Here is a 19900-nt window from a genome sequence, read left to right as displayed (position 1 = left end):
CTGTAAATACAAAACAGCGTTTCATTTTAAACACACACACACACACACACACGAATCAAAAATGCCTTAAGAGAGACCTTGAAGTTCCAACAGCAGCATGTCCTGAAGTGATTTATTCCTTTTACACCACAACAATATTCTAACGATTACATTTTTTTTCTACTTGTCAAACACCACCATACTTTTTATCCTTTTGTAGTTATATTTAACGTTGTGGAATCAGTGAAAAAGTTAGTTCCTGTTCTCACTTGCGTCATAGCAGCTGCGTACAAACAGTTGTTCCCTCACTAGCCTCTGTTCTTTCAGTCTCTTGACATTAATAATCGTCTGTCCTGAAGATGTCGGAAAACTTAAAGTTACAGCTTTACCTCTGACTGTTACAAAGCGCTGACACTGGAGACTCCTTCCCTAAATGCTCAATGAACATCTCCTTACAGAAACCTTTACCTTATCAACAGTCATACAACATGTTTTTTTCGTAAAGGCTTAGATTAAAGGCTTAGATTATTAAATATAACTACAAACGGACATAAAATGTATGACGTGTTGTGTATAAGAGCAATAACACACTTCGGGACGTGCTGTTACTGTATGATTGGGGTCACATCACACCTCCCTGTCATGGAATATCTTCCTAAAATGTGTTTGCTTACTTACTTAATACACAATAATAAATATTTTAAAATATATCTATATAATATATCTATATAAAATAAAATTGTACAGGAAACTTTCTAACATATAGCCATGAAGTGAATATATATTTCCTTATTATTGTTATTACTTATATATATATATATATATATATATTTTTTTTTTTAAAAAAGCTCTTTTTTGTCTTTGACCCTCAATCAGTTATTTATTATTTCAATGCATCTTTGCTCAACAACACAAAATACACACACACATTTTATATTATATATATATATATATATATATATATATATATATATAAATATATATATAATTTTTTCTCTAACTGTATAAACATGCAGGAGGTGCAAGAACAGATTACCGTCTCGTAAAATTTGACTTGCTGCTCCAGGTACTGCTGCATCACTCGGTTGTAGTCGTAGATGCGGTTACTATGGAAATGGTTCATCTCCGCTGCAGGACCGAATCACCCAGATATAAGGTTACAGTCAGGTGCAGGACAGAATTACACATTAATAATGATATAAATATAAACAAATGTCAGTATACCAGTGACAAAACTGGATCCTGCAATACTGCCATGGCTATTTTTTTCTAATTTTCCATTTCTAATTTTCTAGCAGAGGACATTACGAACTGCCCCTTTAAGCAGTAGTAGAACAGTGCTACGTGTGTGTACCTTGTAATGCATAAGACATGGTGCTGACTCGCTTGCCCATAGTGACTTTCTCTCCAGAGGTGATTTTACTGGTGGCCACCAGTTTGTCTGCTTCTTTTACTTTCTCTATGGCGGCCTGCGGGAATCCAAACAGAACACGCAATGTCCTTAAGACACAACTCTATCTGATCAACACTTCTTGACATTTCAACACCTCTGTCGTTTAACTCCTGTGCTTTCCTGATTCATGATTCAAGTTCTCCATATTCAGAGTACCTTGTGAACTCCGATGGTGTCAGGAAAGCATCCCAGAAGCCCTTTGTACTCGTTGTTGGTCTCCATGAGGAAGTGAAGATCTTTTTTAGGCTAAAAAATGAAGAACACACAAATGTGAGGTTATTATACGCATGATCAACACAAGTCACTTCCACATTCACACGGTAAGCTCTCAGGCAACAAAATGATCGTGAAAAAGAAAATGAATGATTACTTCCTGCACGAGTCACAGCTACATGTAAAAGACTCTCTTCACCTGAAATTGAAATGATTTTTGGAAATTTGCTGTAGAAACAGTTTTCAGTGCATGTCTGGACATTAGTGTTGTACGAAGGATGGACATTATTTTCAATACTATAATGTGTATTCAATCCTTTCAATGCCTTCACATCTGTTAGCCTGATAGATGTTGTATTATGAACACATGGACTGTTGACCTTGTAAAGCACATGGACTGTTTATCAAAAGTTAATTAGTTTATTATTCTATTAAATGAGTTCAGTAATCAGACTGATGTGTTTTACTCAAGTTCAGAACACAGACATAGGTGTTAAAAACACCTGATTTTAGGAAGACTAGAACTTTATGAACTGATGACTGGAAGACTGCCAACAAATTTCGTTTTCAGGGTCATTACCATTTAAAATGATCAGCAGTCTTGCTGGGTAATAAGTGATTTTAAAATTTTTATTCTTTTGACCAATGTTTGGATAATGTCACACCGTTGTGGTGTTGTGACAACCTCAATTAGGACACGAGCCCATAGATTTAAACATAAAACGTAATTCAGATCAGTGCTAATCTACTGCTTCTTTCTTGAAATAAAAAAAAAAAACTCAATCTAATTCAGTCACTAAATTAAAAGAGAGAGAGAGATAAAGAGACAAAGAGAGAGAGTCCCTGAACATTTTATATAACCCTCAATCAATGACACTCTCCACATCAGAGCTATGAAGAATATCTGCCTCAAAAGCTTTTCCATTTCGTATAGTTTTAGACTGAAACACTGCACTACAGAACCAAAGGAAAGAAAACAAAACCATAATTAAAAAATCCAGAACTATTTAGTGCTGAAAGCTGCATCTGGGCCTGAAATCCTGACTGACTTCCACACACACATCAAGCAGTAAACAGGTTTTGTGTAAATATATATTATAATGGTCAGAGCTTAATCCAGTGTGAGGTAATAAACAGGACAGGGAGATGAAGGGGAAGATGATGGGGAAAACAGAGCTAATCCTGTTCCCACAGAGGAGCTGCTCTCATCCTGAGCCTCTGTATATTTACTACATGATAAGACTAAAGGTAACACAAAGATATATACATAAATATATAGATATATAAGGGGACATTCCAGCTATGAAAGTGCAGAGAGTAAGGACTGATGAATCTGTGCTCAATCAATATCCATAGTCTGACATCAAAAACCACATTCCCACAAAGGAAACATGGATTATTTTATGCCCTCAGATCACGAATTCTCTGCTATTTCCCATTTTCCATTCTTAAAACAAACATGGGAAATATGAAAAGCAAATTTTTTTTAACAAATTGTTTTAGCACACCAAGAGACGTAATGCAGAGAAACAATGCAGGGAAGATAACCTTATAATGATCATTAAAATATTTAATGATGGTACAACATACACTGATATTTCTGCAAATCTGACTCAAGTGTGTGTACAGAAATGCTCGGCTGCATGTCAACAAGAACACGACAAGTAGATGACAACTAGATCAGTGGCCAGATGAATAAATGGCGTAAATGTGACGAATTCACAATTGCGTTTAGCTGGAGAACGTAGAAAGGGTCAAAAATCGTAAATGGGAGCGTAGTAAAAGTGTCAAAAATCGTAAATAGCAATGTAGTAAAAGGGTCAAAACATTTTTTCATATTACAATTATGGTAAGATCCACCATGTAAAATATGCATGTACAGTCTAAATTTGGAGTTTGAGAAATTATTTTGAGACATTTGTTTTTATTCAAATAATGTTATGCAATCAATTTTCATTCAAAGAAATCACAAAAGTAATATATAGCAGCGAGGGCGTGGTCGAGTGTCAGCGGTGGACGGAGAGGAGGCGGGTCGAACAGGCAGGTAACGTGTGATGATTGTCACCTGTGTCTTATTACCGCCAGTCTACTTATTTGTGTCTCTTTGTGCGTTCAGTAACTGCCGTAACCACAGAGAGAGAGAGAGCACGATATAGTTGGAGGAGCTTGCGAGACACGCACGCACACGCACGCACACGCACACACACGCACGCACACACGCACGCACGCACGCACACACGCACGCACGCACACACGCACGCTGCAAAGCGTGAACTTGAAGGAGCAAAAGCTGCGAGTCCTGGACGGACCTGTTTCCACTCTGTTTTTTTGATTTTGTTGAGTTTTTGAAAGTGCGGACTGAATAAACACGAGCCTGGAGCTCAGCAAAAATTCAGCCTGTCTCCTGAGTCTTCCTCCACACTCTCACACAGCAGAGTTCTACACTGACCTCTTATGAAGACTGACCAGTGGTTGTCTCGCGATCAACCGGTTGATCGTGATCGACGTAATCATCACCCTTGCTCAAGGGGTTTAATCAATTTGCAAAAGACCCAGAAACATACCCTAACTCCTATTTTAAAAGCCGGTTAACTGATAACTCTGAGTATTACATGCAGCACTGGTGTTTGGCCTTGGTCCCTGTGCTGTGATTAACAGCGTACCTGCTCGGCCACCATCTGAGCGATCTCCTCGTAGGTCTTCCCTGCTGCTGTGAGAGCGTCAGTGAGCGTAGCTTCTCCTGCAGGGAACACCACAACCACACACACACAATGTCAAACCACACACAAACACTTAACTCTGCCATACCCTTTCATTATGGTTCAACCCAACCCACAAAGCCTTTATAACAAGCACAATATCCACAGGAGTGAGCGGAGAGCAGACCAGACCTTCATATCCACTGCTGGTGAAGACGGACGACAGGTTCTGGAAGGCTTTACCAATCCGCTGGTACTCTTTCGGCAGAGCTGTTGGAGGAAATAATGATATTTAGTGCTAAATACTCTAAAAATATGACTCTAGGAGATGGGAGTTTCTCACTCACGGCCTGTACAGCGCTTCCAGTGCTCATGTCCGACAGTCAGCAGGTCCTTCACGCCATCATCCATCGCCTTGGTGAAACGACTGAACTGCTCACACTTCTGCTCGCTAAAAACACACATTATAAACATTACAACTCTGTACCTCATCTGTTAAGATGTCTAGAGGAGTTTTATTCACTCTTTATTTGAACCCAGCTTTATAAGGCTGTCACAAACACATCATGGAAGCTCTTATGTCAGTTCATTTCCAACCGTGTCATGTTGCTACTTTGCTAATTAGTCTTTAAGAAGCATCACTTTTATGACAAATTTTAAGACAGTTCCCTGATACCAGCTAAAAAACCTTTTTTATAAACATGATGTGACAGACATTGTACTTTTTCCCTTAGATGCAAGCAAGCATTCATTTTTCAAGTACTTGCTCTGTCTCTTTTTTTGGATGACATCAAGCTTTTCTGATGCCCCAAGTGAGTCAATACGACATTTTAATGTTTAAAAAAATATATAAAGCATGACTAGGACAGCTTCCTTTACAAAAAAATACAATTTTAAGGGGCTTGCAAAATGGACCTCACGTGTGTTTGTATATAAACACGACAGCCTTTAGCATCTCTTCATCCAAAATAAAGCATGGAAATGTAAAGAGAAAGTATTTACACTTTTTTCCCCCCACAATTTAGCTTGAGTTTTAATTCTGAAGCACCTCTACAAGCGTCTCTGATCTGTATGAAGAGGGTCGCTGAGGACTGAGAATGGTGCATTCAAATTTAAAGCAGTGGTGACATCAGCAGCATTTGTGTTCAATAACATGAGGGTTGATTGAATAACAAGCCTTCTGATTGGTCTGTGAGTCTTATATGGGCGTGACTTTGAAGGTGCTGGTTTGCTGTTTAGAGAAAAAGGTCTGGTTGTTTTTTGGATTTCTAATAAATGACAGAAAACAATCAGAGAAGAAAAGTCCAAAAAACATTAGATTTCACCCCAAAAAAAACCCAAAACATACAGTAAGATTTCACTGTGAAGTCAACTTCTGGATTTACATCAAATCTCTACACTAAATAAAGCTGTAGTTATGAAATGTAAAAGGAAGCAGTTCGTGGGTGACCCCATGTGTTTAAAGGAAACGAGATGTGAGAACCTTTGGTTTAAACCTATGCCCAATACGCATGATGTGTGCACTTACACTTCGAGGACGTCCAGGTCTGGCAGTCCCTCAGGCTCTATCGTGGAGAAGATCATCACCCCGACCGTCTCATCCTTCTCTGCTTTTCTCTTCCCCGTTTTCCAGTCCTGCATGAGAGAAACAAATCTGTTCACACACCCTTATAAAAGCTACAAGCTTAATCATCTGTCCTTTACACTTCATACCTTCTCATCCTTGTAGGTGAGGAAGAGCTGGAAGACCTCGCTGTTGGAGACGACGGGATGCCGGCACATTCTGGACATCCAGGCCTGAAGTCTCTCCATACGCATCTTAATGAACTCTTCCTCAAAGCGTCCTTAGAGACAAACAGCATCGATAAATCGGTCCCTTACTAAATCCAACGCGGCACTGTTGAATTCTTGATTCTGATTGGTCAGAAAGTGTTGTTTTATTTTCTGTAACTGCAGCTCTGACAGTAGTGCAGCTGCAAATCACAGGTTTATATTAATGCGCTCGTTCTAATACGTTATCGTTTCTATGGTAACAATACGCACAGGGACTTGTATGGTGGATGCTACATATAAACGGATTAAATAATGTTAGTAATTATTTAACATTAGTGGAAGGAGTCTCCAGTGTCAACGCTTTGTAATAAGCAGTAGGTTTTCAGATACAGGAAAGTCTTCAGGACAGAGGAGTTTACGTTTTTTGTGGTTTCTTGGTAACACAACAAGCTGTGTGTTTTTTTTTTTTTTTGTCTTATCTTCAAGAAAGAGAAAAAGAAAGAGAATAAATTCACACAAAGTGATAAAAGGAACAAACTTGTTTCACGAACATTAAACACAACATTAAATGTAACTATAAATGGATAATAATTACAATGTGTCATTCGTTAATACGTTAAATAATTGTAATTGTTGGCAACTCACTGTGGTATAAGAGGAATAAAGCACTTTCGGATGTGCTGTTATAGGAAAATAATCAACTTTGGGCTGGTAACACTAACTCCGCTTTGCACCTTGCTGCATCACACCACTCAGTCGTTGATTAGTTCCTTTAAGAGCACGTCCCCAAGTGTGTTATTCCTTACATAACACAGTCTTTAGCACTTTACAAGCTATTCTACTGTGTGTGTGTGTGTGTGTGTGTGTGTGTGTGTGTGTGTGTGAGAGAGAGAGAGAGAGAGATATTACCCCTGACAAGAGTTTCAACGCTGAGAAAAGAACAGAAAATCTGTTTTCACCAAACGCACTGTACACTAAGCGCTGCTGTAGAAGTTTTTATATGAAAACCAGATTCTTTCTCAAATTTGTAAGTCACTACTTTTCCCTCAGGGGAGAATCTGTGTTAATGTGTTACCAGTATAGTGGTGTTAGTCTGATGGTATATGGACACAGTATATTCTTAGTACCCAGGTGACCTGAAGTAAACATGCTCTCCTTTTCTCACACAGGAGAACATGATGAAATGCTTATCCACACTAAGTGAGGAATAATACACTTGGGGACGTGCTGTTATAGGAAAATAATCCACGATGTGGTGGTGTGATGAAGCGGAATTACTGTTACCACCCCAAACTGATTATTTTCCTATAACAGCTCATTCTGAAGTGTTTTATTCCTCTTATACCACAGCAACAATTACAGAGTGACACATTTTATCCATTTAGAGTTACACATCACTGAAACGAGTTAGTTTCTATTATCACTTACGTTGCAGCAGCTATAAAGAGTCGTTTCCTCACCAGTCTCTCTTTATTCCTCTCTTTTTAAGTTAATAAGCCAAAAAAAACACAGCTTGTCATGTTACTGAGAAACTACAAAGTGTAAACTCCTAAAATGAGGACTTTCATGTGTTGGAAAACGTACACGTTTACCTCTGACTGTTACAAGGCACTGACACTGGAGACTCCTTCCTTACGTTCAAGTTTAAGTAGGTATTATTGTCATTCCTCTCATCACAAAACAGATGCAATGTTAAGAACAAAATCTAATTCCTCAGGGATCATGGTGTTCGACTTAACATGAAACAACATCAGACGAGAGGACAACTACAAACCAAACAATAAACAAACTATACAGTACCCAGAAAATAGTGCAAAAACAAAACCTCTATTGCACAGGAGTATTCTGATAATGTAAGGAAATGTTAGATAAACCTCTTCTAACAGAAAACTCAGGGTCAGTGATCCTGTGTAAGCCGTTACCATAGAAACGATAACGATTTACTACGAGCGCATAAATATAAACTTGTGATTTGCAGCTGCACTACTGCCAGAGCTGCTCTTATAGAGAATTAATCAACACCTTCTGACCTGTGGTATAATCTCTCTCTCTCTCTCACACGCACACACGCACACACACGCGCACGCACACACACGCGCACGCACACACACGCGCACACACACGCGCACACACACGCGCACGCACGCGCATGCGCACGCACGCACGCGCACACACGCGCACACGCGCACACACACGCACATACACGCACGCGCACACACACACACAGGCACGCACACACACGCACACGCACGCACACACACGTTCAAACACGCACGCACACACGCACAAACACGCACATACACGCATGCACAAACACGCACATACACGCACGCACATACACGCACACGCGCGCACACACGCGCACACGCGCACACACACGCACGCACAAACACGCACATACGCGCGCGCGCGCGCGCACACACACACACACACACAGGTTTTTTCAGCTTACCTGTGACCTGCTTGTCAGGCAGGGATGGGATGGGGATGGCTGACCCAAACTTCTCCAAAAGTCTCTCATACAGCCAATCAAAGTGCTTGTATCGATGATTGACAGGTTTGTTGGTTGTCTGGTGGAAAAAAATAGCAATTTTAAGGTGTTGAGGTGTTAATACTTATTTGATTGTTTTAATTCGGATTTTTTTACGCAGCAGGACTCACGTTAGGGGTGACCTGGTACTCGATGTAGCTCTTGAGGCCGTACATTTTGGAGCCCTTTTTGGGGTCTGCTACAACGCAGTCCAGCTGAGGCTCAGTGTACTCCCACACTGGGCCGACCTCACCACTCTGCAACACAACACACACACACACACACACACACACACACCACGCATTAAACACCACACTGACGCCTCCTGCAGGAGTCTCGGCCTTTCCTTCTGAAAAGATTCTGACCTTTTCACGACTCTTAATGGTCAGGATCTTTTTTGTTAAACCCCTTAAACACTAAAGAGCAAGCCACCTGGGTCCAGACTGAAATTCCTACATCATTAGATACCTTTGTTAGTTTCACTGTAGTTACTGAATAATTGATAGCAGTTACTGAACAACTGACTAAGTTTAAGGGCATGAACTGTATCATGAAAAGGAAAAAAGCAGTAAATGGGTGGAAGGCAATAAGGAGGCTGTGTTAGTGTAGAAAGTAAATGAAATTCTAATGATAATGGGTTTAGAACCTTAGCATCTGGAGTTTATTATTCATCACTTGTATTGTACTTAACAGAAAACCTATACTTTTTCAAAAATATTTTCAGCATTTTCAGTGAAAAAAATTCCGTTTAAATTCTAAACTTGCACAATAACCCTGATCTACAACATTCATCCACTAATAATCATGATTATGATTATTACAATTTTCTAGCCGAGACATTTTTGCTCCTTTTATACATATTTAAGCTCCAACAATCTAAAACAGCAGCGAGAGTCGGCTATTTGCCACGTCACGTTCAACTTAACACTCGCTATTGTACACTTTGTCCTAAACCACATCATCGAATCTGTTACAAAGCGCTGACGCTGGAGACTCCTTCCATAAATGTTCCACATTACACGTCCACTTACAGAAAACTTTATCAACAATAACACATGTATCAACAATCCGTTTAATGTGGAGCATCTGCTGAACAAGTCTTTGTGTAAAAGCACAAAATATAGCACGTTAATATAAACCTGTGATCTGCAGCTGCACTACTGTCAGAGCTGCTGTTATAGAAAACTAATCAACAGCTTCTAAGCTTCACAATCTAAAATAGCAGAGAGAGTCAGGTACGTTTTTTTTAATTATTACTATTGCAGTTATCTACTATTGGCAATAAAATAATGAACAAAATGAAACATGCCTTCCATCAAAATCCCTAAATGTTATTTAAATACAGTAAAATGTATTTAATGATTCGTTTGTTAGATTGTAACGTGACTCTGAATGAGTGTTAGTATTAACTGTAACACAAATATATGTTTATGTGCTACAACTTCCATTGCATTAGTTACATTAGCTCTGGAACTCCAGTGCAAAACAAAAGAAGCAAAAGTGTCTTGGATGGAACAACTACGTTCATACTAACATAAGGAAAAATGTGAACTTTTCATTGTTCTGTTTTATTTTTTTCTTCCCTCATACTGTTTGTAATGAAAAGTGGATGTGTATCTTACGTAGACAGACAGCTTGGGTCCTTTGGAGGCCTGTTTGGACAGGAGGTACAGCTCAGGGCCTGATTTGGAGAATCCCGGGAATCTGCACATGAAAAGGAAAGAATTTTACAGAGAGAAACAGGGTAAAGAGTGGATTATATCATTACATCACACTCTAGTCGAGCTGAGGATTTGCAAACTGACTCTGTGGTAAATATGAGACGTCTTACTTGTTGAGGGTGATTTTCATGGAGGATCCATGAGCTCCTCCTCTGGTGATGGCGCCGCTTTCGCCTGTTTCACTTTCACCAAACCCGCCCGAGGACTTCCTGTCGTCCCAGTCGTCGTCCCACTCGTCATCCTCGGCACCTTTAACCACATTACTACATTACACACCTGTTTTTAAAAAAATATAATATCTAATATATCATCACACACATTCATTCAAGTAACCCAGTAAAGATTATTATTATGGGGGGGTCGACTGATTATCATCATTTTAATATTTGATCAGAATTGAGGTGTATTTACGTGCTGATAAAAGAGTTGGCTGTAATGCATGCACACCTCTGGCCATGTCTGGATAACACACTTCCGTATTAAAGCTCAGTAACCCCGCCCACTGTGGTAATGGATTGGTCGAAATGTCGCCCAGGTATCGAATAAAGCCGATTTAAACTCTCTTCTCTTTGTTCGTGAAATATTCCCTTTTTAAATGGTTTATTTTTTATTTATTTCATTATTTCATTATTTCATCAAGTTCATTTTAAATATATATGTATAAAGCTTAAGGCACTTTTCCAGTGGAAGTTGTAAGTAGGATTTCCTGTGACTCCAATTCAATTCAATTCAATTCAATTTTATTTGTATAGCGCTTTTAACAATGGACATTGTCACAAAGCAGCTTTACAGAAATAAGTGGATTCACAAAAATATATTGTAAATATTTGAATTTATCACTGTGAATTTATTCAGAACATATACATTTAAAACGTATCAGTTTTGATAACTAAGCAAGGAATAAATAAACCACTTGAAAAAAAAAAAAACATAATTTTTATCCGTTTATAGTCACATTTAATGATGCGGAACCTCTGTGAAAAATGTTCCAGTTCTCGCTTGGGTTACAGCAGCAATAAACAGTCGATCCCTCACCAGCTTCTCTTTATTTTCCTCTCTCTTGAACTTAAAATGTTAAGGAGAAACCGCAAAGCGTAAACTTCTCTGTCTTGAGGATGTCGGAAACCTTACAGCTACAGTTTTACGCGCTGACACTGGAGACTCCTTCCACAAACGTGAAATAAATGTTCCCTCACAGAAAACTTCACCGTGTCAACAGCTTTACTTAACACGTTTTTTCAATCCATTTATTAGATTACAAGTCCATGCGTAAGCTGTTACTATAGCGTCGATAATGTATTAGAACAAGTGCAATAGTATAAACCTGCGATTATATCTTGCGATATCAGTCGACCCCTAATATACTATGATATAAAATTCCAGTAACACACAAGTCTAGCGTATTCTGAAAGTTTTTACTGGGTTTACATGCTTAAATGAGGCCCTAAAAGTGTAAAAACCAATACACAAATATTACTTTAATATCTTTAGAAATGAATTTAACATAATTAAAATTAGCCATTATCCAACAGCACGACTCATGCTTGTGAGTTTGGAGCTCAGTTCAACGCATGCAGCTTGTTAGCGTCTTATAAACACCTCATCAGGAATGCGTGGTGTACCTGTGTAATCGATTAGGTACGGATATGGATAAATATCTTCGGAAAAAGAAGGAAGAAATGACGTTTAATTGAAAGGAAGTCCATACAATCCTTACATTGCACACCAAAAACACACAGACATTTGAAATACTTTTGAAACGGATGCTGCATGTTATTTTAATGAATAAGAAAGATAATCACAGTGATAACGCTATAACTGTAGTCATGTGACACATGGATAGCAGTGATAAATAACCACATCTGACACAAAATTGCTCAAATCTCAGCCTCAGGTCTGCTGTCTTACATCACCACGTCACAGGGTTATGACAGAAGCGTTTTCAAAATGGGAGTGTGTCATTACGACATTTCATCAGTCATGTGATAATGATGATGATGATGATGATGAAACGGTCATTTCTTCACAAATCTGAACTGATGCTGTGTAACTGACAGACGAAAAAATTGTACTGCTATCTGTACTGAAAATAAACAATACTCAAATTTTTTTTTTTTCCCCTTGATTACTTAAATAAATGAATTAACACACAGTTGATAATCACATGACCAACTAATAGTCATAGTAAAGTAAAGAGATAGGTAAAGTTTTCTAATGTAGGGTGCCAATATTTACAGCATTTATTCAGCTTGATGTGCTGACATCTGGAAGTAATGTCTGTAACTGGTCAGGTTTAAGGTCTTCGAATGAACTGAATGAAGTCACTGCATGTTTCTGGTCAGCAGGCATTTCCTCTCCTTCTGACTTACTTGGAATTACTCAGTATTTTTAGAAATCTGCAATACAAATTATTTTTTTTTTTTTTACAGCAAAATAGGATCTTTTCTTTCCTTCTCTGGATTACACCGAATCATGTGCTTTTTGCTATTAAACAAAAAAAAAATTGCTTTAAAGGACTTGAATAAGTGAACTTAGAAAAGTCACATCACACAAGTTATTCACACAAGTATAAGATCAGCTGAGCTAAACAGAAACACCTCGTAAAGTCGTTCTATTTCCATATTTCATTCCTGTATTTCTGTATTCCATCATATTGTTGTCTGTGTGTGTGTTTTACGTAAAAGGGTGGCGGTCTAGGGAAACCCATCAGCTGTCACTGTGGGTAAGTTCTGGCAACCAGCCAAAAATGATGAAACATCTGCTTTTGACCAACACTGCGGTAAGTTTAACAAACACGGCGGTAAAAACAGAGCAGTCTAAATATGACTGAAAGGTTACTAGCTCAATGTGGGGAAAGTTTTGTGCCATAAGACTAATGGATCGTAATCAGATTCCGGCTGTCAAAACGTCTGCCGTCATATCATCATCATCATCATCATCATCATCATCATCAAAACAGAGAAGAGCGCTTATACACTCTGCACAGATGACAGCACACAACGGTTTAAAATGTTTAAATGCCTAATAAAAATACAGTGAGATTTAGCTGACAGAACAGAAGTGACTGAATGAACCAGAGATTATTTCCACACCGATGTTCGCGTGAACAGAGATCAGTGCTGTGAAGAGACGACGATGAGGTTCGGGTTTAAACTCGGCGAGTGACTTTTACCTCAGGCGATGAGACAGAGACCGATGTGGATGATGCTGATAGTCAGAGTCAGAACTTATAAAGGTTATAAATATAGAGGAAGCGGGTTGTCTTTCAATGGAACCAGAATTAAATCTTTAAATATCATTTTGTCCTCCATTTTCAATTTTATCAGATTTTATCTGATACACGTCCATGTGATTAAGTCACGATGTTTTTCACGTCATTCTAAGCAATACGGCTTCTGATAAAAACGTTTGTTGACCTGAAACTTCAGTGTTTTTTTTTTTTTTTTTTTTTGGAAGCTGAGACTCTATAGAAAAGGAGAAAAGTTCATGTAGGAAGTTATTAGGAAATTGTCAAAATGAAATTTACCAAGCAAGTAGGAAATTGTCAAACTGACACAAGACACTCTTTCCATTTATTGGAACATCTTTGCCATTTTTTGTCGTTTTGAATAAAAAAAATCATCATATGTTTAAATTTATGTTTAAATGAAAAAAATATCAGGTCATACTGGCTAAACTGTGCTGAAAAAAACCAGACACTTGCATGGTAATTATTTTTAAAGAGTTTTTATATAGGAAATTTAAACACATACAAATAGCCTCAGAGCCCAAGTTACATTCTTAGTGCCAGTTGTATAAATGGGTGAATAAAGTCATTCTGCTTGTCATGTCTGTGTAAAACTCATTAATCGTCTTGTACGAGTGGTTACCTGGGCCGGGGTAGGCGTGAGGGTGGCCGTGTCCACCAGATCCCCATGCGTTGCTGCCGCTCTGCCCCGTCTCTGTGCCTTCAGGCTGTGCGGCCCAGTTATTGGAGAAACCCCCAGAGGCATTAGTGTCGAACACGGCCCACGGATCACTGCCATTACTCGTCTGTCAGAGAGAGAGCACATGGTGAAGGCGTGGAGGTTATAAAGAGAACACACACACACACACACTCACACACACACACACACACTCAGATACATCAGGTTCCTGCAGTGTTAGAAATTGCTCATTAAACTACACACCTGCTCAAACTGCAGTAGTGCAGAAATTCATGGTTAAAACCGATAATCACAATTCATTTGTTCATTGATGTAATCATCATTATTTATCACAATTATTTAGCCACATTCCTAAAATATTTTTGTTGCACTTTATCATCAGTTTTAAAGTTTCTCGTTTGCTTTGTACATGTTAAAATCTCTGAATCTGAATAAGTCTTACACAGGCTAAAAAATAAACACAACCAAACAGACGCATGAACAAAGAGAGAGAATTAGATTAGATTAGACAGAGAGACAGACCCACAGAAAGAGACAGAAATCTAGAAAGAGAGAAACAGCCGGACAGACAGAAAGACAGAGAGAAAGGCAGAGACAGAAGCAGAAAGATAAACAGAGAGACAGACACAGAAAGAGAGAGCCAGAAAGAAAATTAGAGACAGAAAGATGTTCAGAGGCAGAAAAACAAACAGAAAAATAGACACAGACAGAAAGACAGAGGAAGGCAGAAAAGCTTACAGGTGGACAGACAAAAAGACACAGAGACGGACAGACAGATAATGTATAGATAATATAGATAATGTAGACAGATAGATACGGAAAAAGTGTAGATTGACAGATAGACACCATAAACAGACAGAAAGACAGCCAAAAAGACAGACACAAATACTATAGATAACCAAATAGACAGATACTACAGACAGACAGACAGACAGAGAGAGAGACAGACAGACAGAGAGATGGATACTGTACATAAACAGACAGACAGAGAGACAGACAGAGAGACAGACAGACAGAGAGATGGATACTGTACATAAACAGACAGACAGAGAGACAGAGAGAGAGACAGACAGACAGAGAGATGGATACTGTACATAAACAGACAGACAGAGAGACAGACAGAGAGACAGACAGACAGAGAGATGGATACTGTACATAAACAGACAGACAGAGAGACAGAGAGAGAGACAGACAGACAGAGAGATGGATACTGTACATAAACAGACAGACAGAGAGACAGACAGAGAGACAGACAGACAGAGAGATGGATACTGTACATAAACAGACAGACAGAGAGACAGAGAGAGAGACAGACAGACAGAGAGATGGATACTGTACATAAACAGACAGAGAAACAGACAGAGGAAGGCAGAAAGACTTACAAGTGAATAGACATTTAGACAGACAGACAGATCAATAGACAGATCAAGACAGACAGATAGACAGATAGACAGATAGATAGATAGATAGATGGATAGATAAATAGATAGATAGATTTTATGCTCTATAATAAACACTGATATGTAATGTTAGCTAATCAGCTCACTTTATCGGAGCTCATAATCGTAATTAATTGATGAAGCCAAAAACCATGATGATCTAACTGTGGAGAGCTGCTTAAAGATTCCAAAAATCATCACGTTTACATTTTCTGAAATTCTGAATCCTCTGTCCTTGCTAGCAGCGAGCTGAATCACTGTGTGTGTGTGTGTGTATGATCAGTTTCAGGTGTAACACGTGCACTAAAACCGTCTTACCAAAAACCCCTAAGTGGGTCAATAGAGAATGGAGCCGCAGCGTGTTGCTCGAAATGGACAGCACATGGCCATTTCAGCACATATGACATTTTTAATTAAGGTTTTGGAGCTTTCAAAAAAAAAAAAAAAAAAAAAAAAAAAAAAAAAAAGGAAGAGAACGCTGATAAAGGAACGCTGAAAGGCTGACAGCCACACACACACACACACACTCTTGCTCTAATCAGTGAGACAAAGGACCAGTTTCCATACGATGAGAGTTAATGGAAAATACAGGAATAGCTCGCTCACTCACTGGATCTTGTTAAACAACCAAAAAAAAAAAAAACTCTGACATGCCATGCACCGGGATCGGGTCTTCACCATGCTGAGAATGTGTACGACGTGTGTGTGCGCATGTTTCAGACCAGGAGAACATCAAATAACATCATAATCTCCCTGCAAGGAAAGGGTTAGTGTCTCAAATACAGCCGGTTCCATGATCACGCTCATCCTGCTGCAGTAAAGCTGAAATGTCTACAGAGTTCAGAAACACAGGACATGCACAGGAAAGCACGCAGATAACATGCTTCGAGATTTCCAACCACTTCTTTCCCATGAAAATGGTACAGGATGTTCCTGATATTTAGGAGTAATAAACATCTTCCATCATCTGAGCTGTGCGTGATCCCCGAGACCTGCTATAGCTGGGATGGGTTAAACTGCTTCAGGAGATCAGCAAGATACACAAGAGCTTTAAAAATTCATAAGCAATACTTCGTAGATGTGCAAATAATAATTTTATAGAACATTTTGAATTTATAAAACATCGTGTGATATTGAGAGATTGGTGTGAGCCGTGTTGATCATATTTCCTAAACGGTGCTGATCGGTTTGATTGAAGTCATTGCGTGTCCTGCGTGCGTGTGTGTGTGTGTGTGTGTGTGTGTGTGTGTGTGTGTGTAGGCGTGTGATGCATTATTCAGGGGCAGGGGGAGTTTAGATTGCAGCAGTGACACTAAAAAGAGCCTCCATGCACGGCACCATGCTGCACGGCACTCCGGTTACCTCAGGAGGGGAGGACAGGGCCGGGAGCACGGGGGTGATGGGGGTCATGGGGGTGAGTGGGGTTTCCGGCTGAGCTACATCCACCTTGAAGAAAAGAGTTGACATCGACATTGACATCATCATCATCATCATCCTCCTCCTCCTGCAAGGAAAGGGTTAGCTTCCCAAATACAGCCTGTTTTTTTTTTTTTTTTACATTGGAAATTTCTAGAAGCACAGAACTTGCAAATGAATGCAAATGCCTGATTTTTTGTCTTCGTAAAGATGGACTGACAGGTTTGACTGTAGTTGGTACAAGCAACACATCACCTCTGAGAACAGAGTCAGTGACCTGACTGCATATTTGTTCAGACTTATTTTTCTTATATTTATATTTTACGTGTTATTTGCAATGTAAGTGATTTTTCTGTGAAAGCGTTAAATAAATGTTAAATAAAAACAGCTGCAGTTTTGTGTAAGTCGTGTTTTCAGCTATAACGTATTTTCTAAATGCTTCAGTAAAAAAAAAAAAAATCATTAAAAGCGTAGTAGTAGTTTCAGTATCAATATTAGAAAGAAATAGTGGTATTGTGCCATCTCATTTCTTTTCCAGAATGTTCCTGATGTTCTTCTGAGATATTATTCCAAAGTTTTAAAGGTGATGTGATGAGCAAAGTGCATGATATGGGCTAAACTGCTTCAGGAGATCAGCAAGATACACTAGAAGTCGATTATTTAGTGCGTTAAACATCATATGCAAGGAGTTTAATAGGCTGAAGATACAGGGGAAAGAAAAGCGAGCCTAAAACAGGAGCTTGAGGAACATCATTCTGCACATTTCATCACTTTAGAAGAATTAATAAATTGAAGAATGCAGGCAAATACACAGGGAGATGATGCAAAATGCCTTTCTATAGTTTCAAACATTTAGCTAGTCTTTTTTTTTTTTTTAAATCTAAAATGATGCAGGAGTAAGGCTGAAAAAAACAACAAATTAAGTTGCACTAAAGTGGCTCTCTGGCTGTTCTTAAGAATCTTAACTGCTATAAAGACACTTAAGTCACTGGCTTTGCTAGCAAAAATAGCCATCAATCCTGCTTTATAAATTTCCTACGAAGAATTTTGCATATTTGGACAAGGGCTGATAAATACACATTAAAAAAAAAAAAAAAAAAACACACTGATTCACAACCTTTTTTTTTAAATGGAAGACTATTTATAGACGACTTCAAAAGTTCAGTCTGCATGGACCACAGTCTCCCAGCATGCTCTGCAGCGTGCATGTAAATGTGCTGAGAAATGCCAGCTGTTTTCACTTCTGTACCAGATGGAGAACTTCTGAGAAGATAAAACCAACAACTTCTGCTATACCAAGAACTAGAGTGACCTAACGCCTCACTCTCCCATCAGACATGCTAAATCTGTAACAGGAATTTAAATATTTCTTGTCTATTTATATACTTTTCTTTAAAAAATTGCCAGAATATAAGATGTTTTTCTCGTCTAGTGGGTTCCAGGACGTATATGATAATGTGAAGTGACAGTAATTATCACACGTGTTAACAAAAACATGGCAGGAAGATTTATAACGGGGGAAAAAACTTTAATGCAACACATTTGCACATTTACAGAATAATGATTTTAGAGAATAAATGTTTGTCTCCATGTTCTTTGTCTGACATTCACAAAGATAAAGGACATCACATGCACGGTATGTGCTTCTTTTCCGTCTTATGGGGATCATATTTATTTTTATGGCTTGAACTTTGAAATAAACGTGAAACTATAATCCTATGATAGTTAAATAGTGACTGAATGCTTTTGTTTAAAGCACATTTAAAGTTCATTTCAAATAGAAACCAAGAATATTTTTGTATTTTCAGATTATATTTCCTGAAGATTGTTCTAACAGGGTTAGCGGGATTAACGTTCTCGTGTGAGAGGTGCTAAAATATGAACATTATGCTAACGTCCAGTTTTATTTCTCCACCTGAAAAGGCGAATAAATTAAGATATATTTCATACTATAGCTAAACAGGGCTGTTTTAAGCATTGTTGCATAAATATTTGGACTGAATTTGTACTTTAGATGTCTAATTTGAATGATATTACTTCTTTTTCTGTTCATTTTCAACAAGCAGTGTCTCATTTTAAGGGTTCCTCCCAGTGTGATGTACTGTAAGTAATACAGTAGTAGTGTTATAGTGTTGTAGTAATTGTAGTAGTAGTGTTAAGTAGCGTTCACTTTGTTGAAGACAAAAACTAAATGGTAACTAAATAATAATTCACCATTCCACTCACAATATATATCCGTGACGAAATGTAACAACGTTCGGCAGAAAATTTCAGGACCTGTCGATCGGACAAATAACACTTTTCTTTACACACACAAGGACGTGCTGTGCGCTGTGCACTCGGCCATGAGGCGCTGACACACTCCACACCTGACGGGTAACATTAGCTAACCTTTTTGACTTCAGAGACTTTAGTTTTCTAATAAAATGCTTTGCTGCATACGGGAAAAAAGGCTTTTGGTAGTATCTAGCTGATATAATACTAGCTGGCTTGGACTAGTATACCTGATCATCAAAGTCACTGAAATTCATTTGATTAAGCGTATACAGTGTAATAAACATGTGCACTAGAGTAATGCTGCTAAATGCGTAGCTGTTAGAGACTTTGTCCTAGCCGTATGATAGCAATAACGTTGAACCTACCTACCTACTTTTTTAATTCATGCAGCCAAAGTACATTAAAGCAGAGGAAAGCCATAATAACAGTGTAACCATCTGACAATTTGGATATAAAAGGCAATGACTGAAATTA

General features: G+C 38.5%; 1 protein-coding gene across 5 annotated transcripts in view; it reads right to left on the bottom strand.

The window, feature by feature from the left end:
* Window positions 1-19900, bottom strand: part of snx9b (sorting nexin 9b) — a 46333-nt gene that overhangs the window by 2449 nt on the left and 23984 nt on the right. For 2 of the 5 annotated variants that reach the window (XM_053242020.1, XM_053242022.1), the window contains exons 5-19: window positions 17096-17179; window positions 14238-14400; window positions 11991-12026; window positions 10479-10617; window positions 10270-10351; window positions 8779-8904; window positions 8570-8687; window positions 6058-6188; window positions 5873-5979; window positions 4692-4795; window positions 4537-4614; window positions 4309-4385; window positions 1589-1678; window positions 1334-1448; window positions 1016-1107 (exon numbers count right to left, since the gene is read on the bottom strand). In XM_053242020.1, the coding sequence (XP_053097995.1) occupies window positions 1016-1107; window positions 1334-1448; window positions 1589-1678; window positions 4309-4385; window positions 4537-4614; window positions 4692-4795; window positions 5873-5979; window positions 6058-6188; window positions 8570-8687; window positions 8779-8904; window positions 10270-10351; window positions 10479-10617; window positions 11991-12026; window positions 14238-14400; window positions 17096-17179 (1542 nt within the window). The remainder of the gene's footprint in view (window positions 1-1015; window positions 1108-1333; window positions 1449-1588; window positions 1679-4308; window positions 4386-4536; window positions 4615-4691; window positions 4796-5872; window positions 5980-6057; window positions 6189-8569; window positions 8688-8778; window positions 8905-10269; window positions 10352-10478; window positions 10618-11990; window positions 12027-14237; window positions 14401-17095; window positions 17180-19900) is intronic. The other 3 variants (XM_053242023.1, XM_053242021.1, XM_053242024.1) reach the window with 3 other exon arrangements.

This window comes from Pangasianodon hypophthalmus, chromosome 19 (genome assembly GCF_027358585.1).
Source record: "Pangasianodon hypophthalmus isolate fPanHyp1 chromosome 19, fPanHyp1.pri, whole genome shotgun sequence".
Taxonomy (NCBI): domain Eukaryota; kingdom Metazoa; phylum Chordata; class Actinopteri; order Siluriformes; family Pangasiidae; genus Pangasianodon; species Pangasianodon hypophthalmus.
This window is presented reverse-complemented; position numbering and strand designations above follow the sequence as displayed.